Genomic DNA, 15,036 nt, shown 5'->3' with positions numbered 1-15,036 from the left:
ATGATTCAGCTTTATCTTAGATGAAAAGTATTGACAGGCAGTGGAAAAGAGCTGAACTGCTTCTGTGAAGTCTAAATTATTGTATAGTACTTGGTTCTTATTTTAGAGGAGATTTACTAGTTGTTAAATAAGAGGTTTCATTCATATTCTTTCCAAATTTGCAAAAACAATCGAATGATATTTCTCCAAAGCTATAGATGTAACTAACATAGAAACTGTAATTCCACAGCATTACAGAGCTGTTAGAGAAGAACATGTGTTATGAGCACATGTAGGTTTCAAAAAGCCAAGTGTAGGACAAACAAAAATTCTATATTGAAGAAAATTATAAAATCTAACTTTAAAACTGATCTTGTCCGTCTTACCCTCTTTGTCCCACATATGGGGATATTTCATCAGAAGCAATTTTCTTGGAATGAATGAATGATTTTGTGTGTGTGTGCAGTTTAGGAAATTATAAATATACAATGAGAAAACACGTATTAGCTGCAGTTTAAAAATCTATTTTTCTTCCCTGTAAAGGAAGGCAAATAAATGGGGGAAGTTTGTAATTTGCTCTTGATATACTTCTGTTTCTACATTTTGACGCTTCCGTTTGTTTGACATATAGGCACTGATTGCTATGTATTTTTAGACTTAAAAGTAAAGTCTAATTTCCTCCTATAAAATACTTGGCATTTTGTTATTAATATGTTTACATTCAACATAATTTATATATCTAGTCTAACTATGTTTTGCTAAAATGGGTCCATGTGTCAGTGGATACTCAGTGTCACCTCTAGCAAGTTGTCTTGCCTGTCCAAGCTGAGATATGAACCTTATGTGTTAGAGACACTCTCTGTATTTGAGACTGAGCCTGGATGAGTGACTTAGAATAGTGACTAATTTTTAAATGGCTAAGCCTGAGCAAGGTGAATCGCACTATATATATGTGCTATTCTAGTGTTATTTTTTAGGTTAATGCAATGTGAGGGGTTTTGTTTGAGATTTTTTATTTTATGATATACAATTTCCATGTGAAATAAAATAAAGGCATTTTGTGGCCATCTAGTAGTTGCAATATTGCTTTCATTACATCCCTATTTATTCTAGACACGTGGAATACAGCTTTTATATGTGGAGTTGTAATCAAGTGCTTTGAGGTCAGAATTTGAGTCATAGGTTTTTGAAAGTTTAGCTTTTTCAACAGTGATGTATGTATAAAGATTTTTATGTGGGTGAATTTTAACAAAAGACCATGGAGTAAATAGAAACAAGAACTCCTTACTTAGCTATTTGGATTTGTTATTTTAGAGAGGTCAGTCTAGAACATGTATATTTTGTTTGATTTGTATTTGCTCTTTTTAAAATGCAATAATATGTCAAAGTGTTTTTTGTCTTCCATGCCTTCAGGCAAGCAACATGGTAAGTGATCGCATTTACTGAGTTCTAAGAAAACTTGTGAAGTTTTTATGATATGTTACAATACACTTTAAGTTGTAAATATATGCTTCTGGAGTTAAAACTTTTGGCTTCTGAATTGTCCTTCTTTTAATAGATATTGTTAATCTTCCTGCAAAAAATGGACTTACTTCTAACCAAAACTCCACCAGATGAAATAAAGAACAGCGTTCTACCAATGGTTTATAGAGCTTTGGAAGCACCTTCAATTCAGATCCAGGTATAGTAATTGCAGCATTTATTTAAAACATTTTTTTCTCTTTCAGCTGATGTGCCAACTTTTTGTATACTGATGTATTTTTTCATTGGAAAAAAAAAAGAAGATAAAGCTGTGTAATATTCCTGAATATTGAAAGAGATGAGTGTTTTATTAAAGAAAATTTGGTTTTAATAAAATAATTTGGTTTTAATAAAATAAAATTTAGTTCCCTTATTTTCCAGGGGGTAACCACTTGACTGGTGTTCTAATACTCCTATCTTAAAATCTTACTAGCCACCATAGCAAAAAGTAGGATATGCATTTATACTCCATTGACTGTGCAGCAGAAACTATGCAGGCATGCATGCTCTTACCTGTCAGTGAGAGGTGGCTTGTACTGAGGTCCTTCTGGTAAGAACATCTGTGCTGACAGTTACCTTGGAAGACCTGATTTGCTGTAAAATCATATTAATATACCTTCTGGTGACATTTTTATGTATCTGTATTTTAATTTTTCTCTTTGTTCTTTCTCTACCTTTCTCAAGTTTGTCTGTTTTTTTTTTTTCCTAATCATTCTACTGGAATTAACTTCCAGTTACCCAAAAACATTCAGGGGTGGGAGGGGGAGATAAAGAAACCTAAAAATATTTCCTAAAGAACGATTTGGATAATCAGATTTGACTTCTGCCTTTGCAAAACCTTTGCAATATTATGGAGAAAGATTTTTGGTTTTAAAGTACCTGGCATGAGTTTTTTCTGTGTCAGTAGTTTAGTTACTCAGGTATTTACTTGCAACCTACTTAATATTACTGTCTCTTGTTTTTTGCTTTGGGCTGAAATTGTGTGTTTATTTTTTCTCTGTTGCTAAAATATGTTTAATGCTCTTTTATCTTTCACCCTATCATTGTATTGCTGTTGATAGTACTCATTCAAATTTGCTTGCTTTATATTAGCTTGATGTAATAAAAGCTAGTTTTTATGTAAAGTTGTTTTGTGAAAATACAAGATATTCTTGCTATCCAAATATTTTATTATGACTTTATGAATGCTCTCTTTTCTAAAGACTGTTTCTGTGTACATACAATGATGCTTTATTATTCTAGCTATTTTTAAGTGAGTCTGATAGATTAAGGTCAGCTTAGTTGAACATATTTCCTTAAAAGGAAAGCTTAAGAAGGCATTTCAAACTGACTTTGATATTGAGTAAAATTAGTACTAATTTTGTAATAAATGTACATGTTTCTTTTTAAACTTGTATGGAATTTTTTTTGTAGGAACTTTGCCTAAACATAATTCCCACGTTTGCCAATTTAATAGATTACCCATCAATGAAAAATTCATTAATTCCAAGAATTAAAAATGCATGTTTGCAGACTTCTTCTCTTGCTGTGAGTATCCTAGTAATTTTATCTCTCAGTCCTTAGAATATGTCGTTACCTTTAATTGCTTTGGCTTTTCTGCTGTTGTGTCTTTAAAGAAAATCCAATCAGTGTGCTCTGATTTCTTTTTTTTAATTTTGTAAAATACTTTTTACCGATGCAAAAGTGCCATTTACTTTTTTAACAGTTTTTAAAGTTGTTATCTTATTGTGTTAATAATACTGTGAAAAATTTTTGAAGTGTGCTCCACAATAATATACACTGACGGTGTTTGTCATGCAGAAAAGCCAAGATTTTGTGAGCATTATGTAACTATGCATAATATACAAGTGTTTTACTTTCATGACACAAAAGGATTTTTTTAAACTTCTCTTGAATTTTCAGATATAAAGGTTGTAGTTTCAGTAGCACCTGTTTTCTTCTGGGTTTTGTAAGGTTGGGGTTTTTTTCTTGGACAAAAATATAATGAAGAGTTTGTTTAATTCTTATACTTCACAGGTCCGGGTAAACTCACTAGTGTGCTTAGGCAAGATTTTGGAGTATTTGGATAAATGGTTTGTGCTTGATGATATTTTACCTTTTCTACAACAAATTCCATCAAAGGAACCTGCAGTGCTCATGGGAATTCTAGGTAATTAATACTTCCCACTTTCTCGTCTTATGTTCTTTCATGTTGTAAGTCTGAGAGCTTCCTCATCATTGATCATGTTTACATAGTGTATTTCTAAAATGACTATTTAAAACTTCCTGTTTCTGGTTCTTAAGTACGTCCCTGTTCAGTTACCTTAAGTATTGCAGGTACATCTGACACTAGTACACATATTTTTAGTCTTCAGGGCCCAGTGCAGTTCTGAGTACTCACTGCAGTTCTTGGGCTGTGACACTTTATGGACTGTGCTCCATGGAGCCAGAGAAGCTGTTTTCCTCAGAAGAATGTATGATCTGCCTTCTTTCAGATACTCTTTCATGTCAGATACTATGAATGATTGTCTACAAATCTGCTGTTCTTTACTGCAGGTTTTGTTAGACTCATTTTGTTGGATGTTTAAACAAACAGTGCTGCCTTTTGCACTGAAATTGAACATGAGCTGGGTGAAGTCTCACAAAATGACTAACAAAACCTAATGGCTTGTTTCCTATGGAAGGGGAGACCTCACTCCCAGTTGTGCTTTTCTAGTGTCACTTGGTGCTTGCCTAGCTCAGGGTGGGTGATTTTAACCATTTCAATGCACTCAAGGAGACCAGATGACCAGAGAGACAGCCAAGAAAGAGGTGTAACCGCGTGGTCAAGTCTGGAGGACAGTGACCATTTCTCTTACTGACAAAGAAGTGTTGTCAGTAAGTTGTCAGTAAGACCGTTTGTAACAGTTGAGGTGTATCAGCAACAGCCCTCATTAAACACTGTAATAATATGTGATGGCAGCATTATTTTGATTTGCTCAGAATCAGTAAGGAGGCTGTACTGTTTTAGAACTGTACTATCTGTACTGATTTAGAACTGCCTGTTTCCCTTAATCCTTGCAGGTTTGACTTATATTTGCTGTCTAAGAAGAGGGACACTGTGTTTTTTACTTTAGTTGTGTTACTGCTGAATTCTACTCTGATACAGGGAATAAGTGAACGGTTGTTTGGAAATGGCGGACTGAAATCAATTTTATATACTCAGGCAGTCCTTTTCTCCAGAATCATAATACCGTCTTACTCGTATGTGATACCTTCTTTGTCTTGGTGACAGCTCTGTTCTACTACCATAGAAAGTGAAGAAGGCTGCTGTGTCTTTCATGCTAATATGTTTAGCATTTGCCACAAGAGCTGGACTATTTAAGCAGAGGACTCTTCCTGTCAGAAACACTATAGAACTTGTGGGCTTAACACTGTGTCCCTCATGCCTGTCAGGATTCTTTTTTTCAGAGATTTTAGAACAGATAAAGATTATACATGATTTCTGATCCCAAATGTAACACAGCCAGATACTTCTAGGTAACAATATTTGTAAAATACCATCAGAGAGCAGTATGATTGTTAATCCTAGCCACTTCAGTGTGCCAGGAGAGAACATATCCTTAGGTAACATAGCTTGATTTCTCAGTGGCAATTTGTCACTTTGTGGTAACTCAGTTGCACGAGATCTATTCAAAGATGCATATTCCCAGATAATTGGATAGAATAATACCTTGACTAATAACAGGTTTCATAACTGCTAAGTATGACTTTGGACATCCTCTTGTTCTGAACTGTAGCAAAGCCTCTTGTTGTTATAAGTTTCTGTTGTGAAGGAGTACTTTTTATGATTCTCTTGGTCATGTTTGTCCCTGCTCGCGCAGAGTGATCATTCAGATGATCAGTACATACATGAGCGTGTTACCTGGAGTTTGTTCACATTGCTTACTAAGCTTAACAATTTTTGCTATTTTGCTGTTGTATGTTAGGTATTTACAAATGTACATTTACTCACAAGAAGTTGGGAATTACCAAAGAACAGCTTGCAGGAAAAGTATTGCCCCATCTGATTCCTCTTAGTATCGAGAACAATCTTAATCTCAATCAGGTAGGAACATGACTGTTTTGCTTGCTTTTTCTTCATAATTATCAAAGAATAAATTTAAACTGTTGTCATGAGAAATTCATACATTACTGGATGTCTGTATCTGTTGTAAAAACAAACAGTACCAAAACCCTTTCAAGTTTTACTGCATTTGTATGTTTAAAGCATGTTATTTTTCAGTGTGTTTAACGGATCTGGTATAAAATTTCAAAATTAATGCTATCACCCTCCAAATATCCTGCAAAAGCAGTTAGCTACTAACATAATAAGAATTCAAATTAAAATACTATGTCGCTATGAAATATTTGGAAAGGGAATACCTAGTAGGTTTGTTTGTTTGTTTGAAAATTAATCTGGTAATACTCATATGTGAGGGGTTTTGTCTGCATTGTCCCTTTTTTTTTATTTAGTGGAATGTATTTTTCCCTGTTCTAATATGCACTCTGCTTGTAGTTTTGTATCTAATGCATGATAGCGAAGGTGATAAATTATTTAAAAATCTGCAGCTTATCTGGCATGATATATTGTAGGTTTTATGAGGTGTTACCTGTTAAGTTATATCTGTCTGAATTCCATCTCTCCAAAATCCGAACTTCTTATATATTTCTTTTCCAGTTCAATTCTTTTATTTGTGTTATAAGAGATATGCTTAACAGATTGGAGGCAGAACATAAAACAAAACTGGAACAACTTCATGTCATGCAAGAGCAACAGAAGTAAGTGTTTATGTTTACATTAAAGAAGTAGTCAGGTTTTTTGGCAAATGTTAGAAAACTCTAGCCATAACAATAAAAAGATTAGGCAATTCTTAGTTCAGTAGTTGAGAATTACCTCAAATAAGCACAGTTGTCAAGATTTACTAGTCCTAAAATGATGATAATATTGTGATATTAGTGGATTTATAGAAAAAAATCCCTCTATACAGTTCAGATACAGTTTATTATTTTAAGTCAATAATTTTTAATTCATTAAATTTGAAAGTTCATATTGAGCTCTACTAGTATTGTTTGATGCCTTGCTTCTATATGCTAACTTGCTTTCCTCTAGTTGCTGAGAAATAAATCATACTGGAGAAACATAAACATTGCAGCCTTTTAGAAGACTGTGATATTTTAAGATGCTTAGAGCTATTTTATGGAGTCTGATATGAGGTGAGATTTCTGAGACAAATTAACTTGGACTATCTCAAGTCTGGGTCATTCTGTTCAAAAGGAGGAACTAAGAACCACATGAAATGGTTAGGAGAGCTTTACTATTCATCATAGTAACATTTCCCAGTCTCTTTAAAGGCATTATATAAAAATGGCAGTGGTCTCGTAATGAAATTTTTTTATATTAGTGATGGATGTGGTTTCAAAGTTATCTTTTTGTAATATACTCTACACTATGTAGATCTTTGGATATAGCTAACCAAATGAGCGTGTCTGAAGAGGCAAGATCTAGTGGTACAAGCAATCAGGTAAGCAACAATATTTTATTATGTAACTTACACATAGAAATTTGAAATTTAAAATTACTTGGTTCATATTTATGTTACCTTTATTTGCAACATTTCAAATAATGAAGTTTTGTTTCTTTGAACTTAAACAGATCGACAAGGTATTTAATAGTAGTGGAACTGACCTTCTAACTAGTGGATCTGACAGTAAAGAGAATGAGGTGTCATCAGTACAGAAGAAGGTGGGCTTTAGTTTGTTTTGCAATTCAGTTGTGTCCAGCTGTCTAATATAAGGCTGATATGGTTGCATAAAAAATTGTGTGTAAATATTTACCTTTTTAAAGCTTTAATAGAAAAACTAACTACTTTTGTATGGCACATACATAGTCACATGTGCAGGTCCATTGAAAAATGTTCAAATTATATCCTTGAATTTCCATGGAAGCCTTTCCTTGGAAATAGCTGTATACAAAGTAGGCAGCAGTTAGGATTATAAATCTGTGGTCATTTTCTTTCTCCTTAATTATAGATTTCAATGAAACTTCAGCACTGGATTTAGGTAGGAAAACAAACTAGGGACCTTTCTGGTAAAATTACAAAGAGAAATGAAGATAGAATGTAGAATTTCATGTAGTAGCAGAGATTAACATTCACTGTAGAGTTCAAAGTTAAGTGAAAATAAGCAGTCAGTATGGGGTTAAATACAAGAAGCAGAGAAAAACGACATGAGATAGAATAGTAAACATAAGCATAAACTATTGTAAAATTCTTTTCATACTTATAATTATGGAAGTGGCTTCCCAGAATCTGTATATTTTATAATTTTCATTTCTAGTTATCTGAATCCTCTCACTAATTTTAGACTAAGGGGGAATGATTTCATTATTTTATACTTCATTATTAACAAAAGTAGAGTTAAAATTCTGAAAAGGCTCTTGAGCAATCTTAAAATAAAATTTCCTTTTCAACTTCATGGTCAATTGCAGCTCTATATCAAGTTAGTAACCATATAAAACCAAAAACTATGAAGAACACTTTTTCTTATGACCAATATTAAGGAGACAAAGCTAAAGTGGTTTTGTTGATATATCTCTTTTATTTCTGACTGCCCAAATTTCTTATATTTATTTGCTTTAAGTACTTTTTAGTAATGTGGTAAATGTTATAATAGATTTTGTGCTTATTTACTTTCTCTTTTATGTCTTTTTCTAAATAATTGTATTTTTCTACCATGTATTGAAATGACAGTGCTATTTATGCAATACAAATATGAATGTACAAATCACCGTTTCTTGCAACTTAGTACCTTTCCTTTTAAAGGCATCACTTACACTGGAAGAGAAGCAAAAGTTAGCTAAAGAACAAGAACAGGCACAAAAACTGAAAAGCCAGCAACCTCTTAAGCCACAAGCAACTGCAATAACACCTCCAGTGAAGCAGGTGAGAAGGAACAAACTACTGCACTGCTTCCATTGGATCTCTGATGCTTTTAGCATTTTTTCCTTCTCTGAGTCACTTCTGTTTTCTCTGGTAGTACAATGGCACAGCTGAGAAAAACTAAATTAAATTTTTGTGTCTGACGTTTGCTTCATTAGCAATATTACAAGAGTTTCCTAGGGTATCATTATTATCAGAAGGCCATTGTTCTAGATAAGGAAAAAGGACATATTAAAATGATTTTGCTCTGAAGAGTTTATTAAGTAAATATGTAAAGGAATTGGGGATAGAAATGGGGCATGAAAGCAGATAGTCACAGTAGTACTTTGTGTGTAGTCTTAGTTGTCAAATTAAAGCTGCATAACAATTAGTTCTAAGTAGCAAAGAAAAAAACCTCATTTCTCTTGTGTATAATTACATTTTCTGCCCAATTCCATGCAGTAAATTCTAATTTCTGAAAAATTAATGCCAGTTCTACTGGAGCAATGCTAAAAGTGTTGCAAGAGAAGTGTTGTACAGGAAGACCATTTAACTGCATTTTATATATTTTGCAGACAAAAGACTTGACAGATACCTTGATAGATAACATGTCATCTTTGACTAGCCATCCTATCAACAAAGCTCAAGTTGCATCTGCAAACAGCTTCTCTTCTGTTCCTTCTATGGGTGTTGGAATGGGATTTTCATCACCCGTTGACAACACAAAGCGAAATATGACAAATGGACTGAATACAAATATGGGTTTTCAGACTGCTGGATTCACTATGGGAGCAGGTCTTGCCACTCCGAATTTCTTCAGTGGTCCAAGTGCAGCAGGAGCAACCAAGATGAACATTGTACCAACTGCCAGTATGCCAAATTACAGTCCTATGAATGCTGCATCTGCAGTCTCTCCACTGACACAACAAAACAGACCCCCAGATATGTCTGCTTTAGATAATCTTTTTGGTCCCCAAAAACCCAAAGTCAGCATGAAACAGTTGGCTCAACAGAAATCAAGCCAGTGGGTTAATCAGTTTGTACCACCACCAGGGTCCCCGAATGCGAGCAGTTCAGTCTTGGGACCTCAGATGAACGTGATGGGACAGCCTGGCTTTGGTATACAGGGTAATCCTTTCTTTTCTCCTCAGAACTTTGCACAGCCAGCAAACACAATGACAAACAGCAGCTCAGCTAGTAATGACTTAAAAGATCTTTTTGGGTAAAATGTTTTGTTTTCTTCTTTCAAAGACTGATGAAATTTGGATCATGGGTAAGCTGATTAACATCTTTTTTTGATTAGTAAAAGCACGATTTGGGGAAACTTTCAGCCCAGCAAAGTAAAGACTTCTGCACTGGAAAAAAGGCTGATGTTGCATTCAGCTGGTACTGCAGTGGAATTGTGCAAGTGCAAAGTCATCTTACATGCTAAAGATTTCCTGTCTCTTTACCGAAAATGAGAATGATGAATGTAGGATGTATATATACAACTGAAAAAGAAGTATATCAGAATTGTTCAGAGGTGTACTCAATCAACTCCTATGAAGTTTCATACAAAATTTTGTTTCTTAGGCTCACCAAAAATGCTTTGGGTATAATGATTCTAGTGAATGCAACCCTCCACAATTATTCGTGTTGCCTGCATTTGGCACAAACTGTCATTTTGCATATGACAGTTTGTAAAAAGGAAATTCTTATGCTAGCCCAAAAATTTCAATAGCCATGTTATATAGAAAGAGCTCTAAACAATAACTGTGAAAGAGGCTAAGAGAGCATATTTTGACTTTCTTTTCTATCTATATAGGATAATTATAATTAATATGGTGGTAAACTACAACAAGATTCATCAGGCATAAGAAGTTTTAAAATTTTGTACAAGTTTGGGACAGGGTAAGAACACTGCTTCAAAGGTCATGCTTGTTTACAATCTCTTTTATAATGCCAGATCCTTGTTACAAGCCCCATAGCAAAAGCAACATACCACTTAAGCAGGATTTTAAAATACATGTGGTGACTTCATCACATTTATTATATATTTCAGTGTTTTGGCTTATCGGATACTGCTTCTAACTGATGTGTAAAAAAGAGTAATGGTAGATATGAAACCTCACAAAATGAATGTTCTCTGTAAAATTCACATATTGATTGCCACAACTGTGTAGCTAAACAGTTCTGTGTAACCAAACACACATCATATAGTTACACAGAAATATCTTGAATTAATCCATTATTTTTGGCTCAATTAAGAAGATGGAAAAGGATTGCCTTGTACAAGTTGCACATGATTGTGTGAAAAAGCAGACTGCCGTAAATTGCCTTGACGAGAATGAACTATTTAATTTTGTTTTAACTCAAGTCGTTATGAAGGATAGATTGACATAAAGTGAGTTCTCAAATATGGATTTGTAAGCTCTAGAATATATGGTAAATACACAGGTATTTCAGATCCTTTTTATTGTATTGCTCTAAAGTCAATAAAGCTCTCCAGAAATCCAAATAGTAGTTTCTTCTACTTCCCAGAAGGTGTATGTTCAGCTTGCCCATGATGGAACGAATCTCTGCTCTGTCAGATACTACTGTTGAGGTTTAACTTTTTCTTTCCTAAGAATTTCAAGAGCTTTCTTACATAATATTTTGAAGACTACAGATGGCTATTTTGAGAAGGAAAGAACTAGTTACCTTTTTTATGGAAAGCCTACCTGCTTTATTTTTCAAAGCCTTTCACTGAAGAACCTGTTCATTCATTTGCTGCTTAAGAAACCAAAGGGCCTTATGCTGTAAATGTGACTTGTATTTTATTATATTTCCACAGTTCCAAGCAGTAATAGCATTTAAGCATATTTCTTAAAGAATCATTTATGTGTTACAGCTGCTGCCTTAGTCCTGTTATTTTACAACACCTGGGACCAATGAAGTTCTGATCTAGAAAACAATCCCTGACACACTGTAATGCTTATGTGGTGTTAGTATTCATGGTAAACATTGTAGGTTATGTTAAGAGATCTGTGTAAATTTAAGTACAATACTAGAACTGTTAAACTATATAAGTTCATTTGCTGTTACTAGTGCTCTATACTCTCAGTCACACTAATGTCTTCTTTTATGTCAACTCTTGAAATCTGCGTTTTGTTAAGATAACTTGAAACAAGCCTTTGAAGAATTACTTGAATCTGTAATTCTCTAAATTATTTGGAAAATGCGTTTATATTAAAAGCAACATCTCATAGGATTCTACAATATATTAGATTAATACATCTATGGCAAAGGCAGTCTTAAATGTCAGTCTCTAGATCTAGGGCTTCAGTCACTGAGCTCCCTGGACTGTGGGCTTTTCAGAACTGGATTTTAATTTAGCTTTTTTGAGGGGATATTAACTGAAAATATTTGGTAAGATTTCATGTAGTAGACCTCCTAAACTGTGGGCTTGGGGTATGTGCTTTTGGCGTGGACTACACAAGAACATAATCTATTTTGTAAGAATAAAGTCAAAAAAATCCTACAAGTTCAAATTAAAAGAGGCTCTTGTATGAACTGGTAGTACAATGGAATAAGGTCTTTATCTATCTCAAGCAATAGGATTTTTTCCATTTATATTTGAAACGTAATTTCGATTTCTTGTTTGCTACAATCTTCAGAATGAGCAAAACAGAATAGCAACAACAAAGAAAACTGAAAAGGGTGCTTTATGAAAGTCATAACAAAATCTTCCAATTACTTAAAAATAAAAGGTAACTAGTTAAAATGAGAGAGTCAAATCCCTCTCTCATGTAGATGCTTCCTGCTCAGTGTGTCAGGAAACTGTGTGTATGTGAGGTTCTCTAATTATTTCTTCTTTACTTAGAGGAAAGAGGACTTGCAAGAGGTAAGTCACTGCAGCTGTGTAGTAGTAGCAGTACTGTACTACTACAGTAGTTTTTAGGAAACCTTGTCCAGTTAATCTCTCCACTTGCAAGTGATTGTCCTGAGGCCCTGCAAGAGGCTGGAAGACTCATATTGTGTCCAGAGGGAATACTGTTGTTTGAGAGCAGCAGTTATACTTCACATCCAAGTTGTTGTTTGGGAAAGAGTGTGGATATTCCAGGAGCCTTCTGTGTCTGGACTTGGACGGAAAGCAGTGTTACATCTAGCTTGGCCGGAAGCAGAGGGTCTGCCTAGCCCTAATGTAAAATAAAATGGAGAACACAGGTTTGAAATAGGTATCTGATTAAGAAATTACAAATGCTGTTACTGAAATAGTAACCTGATAAAAAATAAGTTCTTTTTTACAATGCCTTGAACAAGACTGTAAAGTACACTAAGTTTCTGCCCTTTTTAGTCAACCTAATTTGAAGGAAAAAATGTGGAAGCCCAGCAAGTTATGAGCATATCTTTATTCTACTGTGGAAATTAGAGCAGAGTCTGGGCTGAAGTGCCCAGCCCAGATAGCTTACTTTACATTAATTTTAAAGGGGAGGTAAATAGAAGGGAGTAAGTTCCTATTCTCTAATTGATTTATCTATGTTGTATTCACCACAAAAGGAGAAAAGAAGTGAAAACAGCTGCACATCTTACATATGTACATCAGTTGTGCTTTAGCTGCTCTGGTGTATGCTAAATGAACATGACTGCACCAAGACAGCAGTGTTTGCTGTATTAGAACTGTTGGTTCCATTTGGTTTTAAGTATGAAAGTATCTGAAGTACCCTCTGAAAACTCAGAAAGCAAACTATTTTACTAGAGGGAAAGATTGTATTAAAGAGGCTTGAAAAACCTTCTCTGCTTAGGCTGGTGGAGAGGAATGTTAAAACTACTGAGTTACAGATTAATTTATAAGCCCCTAGTTCTGACCCTTTCAGGAGGTGTCATTTCAAGGATGGAGGAGGGAGCAGATTTTCTGTTCCTTTTCATCATGCAGGTGGTGTGAATAAGGCACAGAACAGCCCATGGAACCTGCTCATGCAGGAAGACAGCAGTACCAGAGTCTTTTGAAAGGTAAAAGAGTCCACCAATTATTTGGGAGAAGTGGAGAAAAATTTTTTTACTGGGAACATGGGTAGTATGCCCTAGTTTGTTTTAATGAAGATACTGTGATCTCCTCCCTGTGAGTAAGAAGTGTTGTGGGGTAGTTGTAGCCTACACAGGTGCTGAGTAGAAGGCTGGATTTTTGGATGTGTAGGTACACAACATTTCAAGCCTTATTCTTTAAAACTTTTCTGTTAAGTTTTGTCTTTTTAGCAACAACTGTTTCACATTTACGTGGAACCTTAATAAATACCCTGATGGCCTTTTAAAGTAAGGAAAACATATGTTAACTTTTGTATTATAACCCCTGTTGTAATGTTATTGGTGTCTGTAGATAGACAAGTCTGTGTGTAGATTATATGACTTTAGATTTTTCAGCTCAACTGCACCAAAAAACCCCAAAAATTAAATGAGAAGTTAGATTTTAATCAAATTCCATAAAGCTTCCATACAGGTTAAGAATTACATGATACTTGTGTTATCTATTATAAATGTACGTGCTTAATCTGCCTATGTCTATGTGACTTAAGCATAAAAAGAAAGTTTTTAAAACATAAGTTTGTGAACACTGGATCTTGCATTGCAATGAAGTTTTTGGACTTTAGGAGTGACCTTTGTTTATTGATTAGGAGTTTTCTATTGGGGATGGGTGGGGATGCTGATTTGTGCCATTTCCAATGAAAGAAATATAGGGAGGGAGAATACAGAAAAAGTACCTTGTTGTATATGTGACCCCTTTTTTGTTCTTTGTTAAGAGATATGCTGCATTTTATATACTCATTGTGAACTTTTACTCTGAAATAGCTGTGAGGAAACCTATCTGGAGAATTTCAGATGAGTTAGCTTATTTTCAAGTGAGGTCCTGCCTTGTACCTTACTTTCCATTAGGTTTTGACTGCTTTGCAAGGAGGTTACACAAGGCAGTAAAACCTTGGATTCATACAACAAATCCTCTTGCCTTCCAGGCCTCACACTTGTATCAACAGGACAAATAAGCTCTGAAGTTGTATTGTCTTTAAGTTCTCTAAAACAGTTCTAACTGCTGTACAGATTTCTGAGATGAAGTTGTAAATCAAAATATGTTACAGTGAACTCAGGCCATGTGCAAAATATTTAATATTTGTTTATTTGTCTAATTGTACAATCTCTGTATGAGTGGCAGTTTTATGTTTTGATTGTAAAATATTAAAGTTCTCATGAGATTTATAAAGTGACGTTACTGTAGTGTCGGCTGTGATTCATAAATAGAACTGTCATAGCATGGCATTAGTGTATATCCAGTTTATTGGACAGCTCTTCCAAAACAAATTTATTCTTGTATCAACTTTTAGATCAGTTACTTTAAAAATATGTAAAAGATACGGTGGCAGTTTTGAGAAGTTCACATCACTTTTTACTCTGAATTAGGTTGCCTATGGAAATAAATGAACTTTTCATATCTTCATGTTGAAGGATATTTTTATTTAAAATTTCCATTAAATTAACTAATGGTAACTTCTGCAGAAAACTCTCACTGTATATTTAGTTTGAAATGCATCTTATCCTGCATACTTTTGAGTTCATTTCTTAGAGTCATTGCTGTCCAGACATTTGTAAAATGTCATCACATATTGCCTTC

At 34.4% G+C, this 15,036-nt stretch overlaps 1 protein-coding gene across 3 annotated transcripts in view; it reads left to right on the top strand.

Annotated features, from left to right (window-relative positions):
* SCYL2 (SCY1 like pseudokinase 2) overlaps positions 1-14,632 on the top strand; it is a 36,442-nt gene extending 21,810 nt beyond the window's left edge. For 2 of the 3 annotated variants that reach the window (XM_027739119.2, XM_027739120.2), the window contains exons 10-19: positions 1,393-1,404; positions 1,538-1,660; positions 2,914-3,027; positions 3,517-3,649; positions 5,448-5,566; positions 6,179-6,279; positions 6,956-7,022; positions 7,154-7,243; positions 8,322-8,441; positions 8,993-14,632. In XM_027739119.2, the coding sequence (XP_027594920.1) occupies positions 1,393-1,404; positions 1,538-1,660; positions 2,914-3,027; positions 3,517-3,649; positions 5,448-5,566; positions 6,179-6,279; positions 6,956-7,022; positions 7,154-7,243; positions 8,322-8,441; positions 8,993-9,643 (1,530 nt within the window). In that variant the 3' untranslated portion in view covers positions 9,644-14,632. The remainder of the gene's footprint in view (positions 1-1,392; positions 1,405-1,537; positions 1,661-2,913; positions 3,028-3,516; positions 3,650-5,447; positions 5,567-6,178; positions 6,280-6,955; positions 7,023-7,153; positions 7,244-8,321; positions 8,442-8,992) is intronic. The other variant, XM_027739121.2, reaches the window with a different exon arrangement.
* Positions 14,633-15,036: the final 404 nt, after the last annotated feature.

The sequence above is a fragment of the Pipra filicauda genome, unplaced genomic scaffold (assembly GCF_003945595.2).
Source record: "Pipra filicauda isolate LSUMZ 115617 unplaced genomic scaffold, ASM394559v2 scaffold334_size1588553_pilon, whole genome shotgun sequence".
NCBI classification, from domain to species: domain Eukaryota; kingdom Metazoa; phylum Chordata; class Aves; order Passeriformes; family Pipridae; genus Pipra; species Pipra filicauda.
Note: the sequence above shows the minus strand (reverse complement) of the source record. Positions and strands in the feature narration are given on the sequence as shown.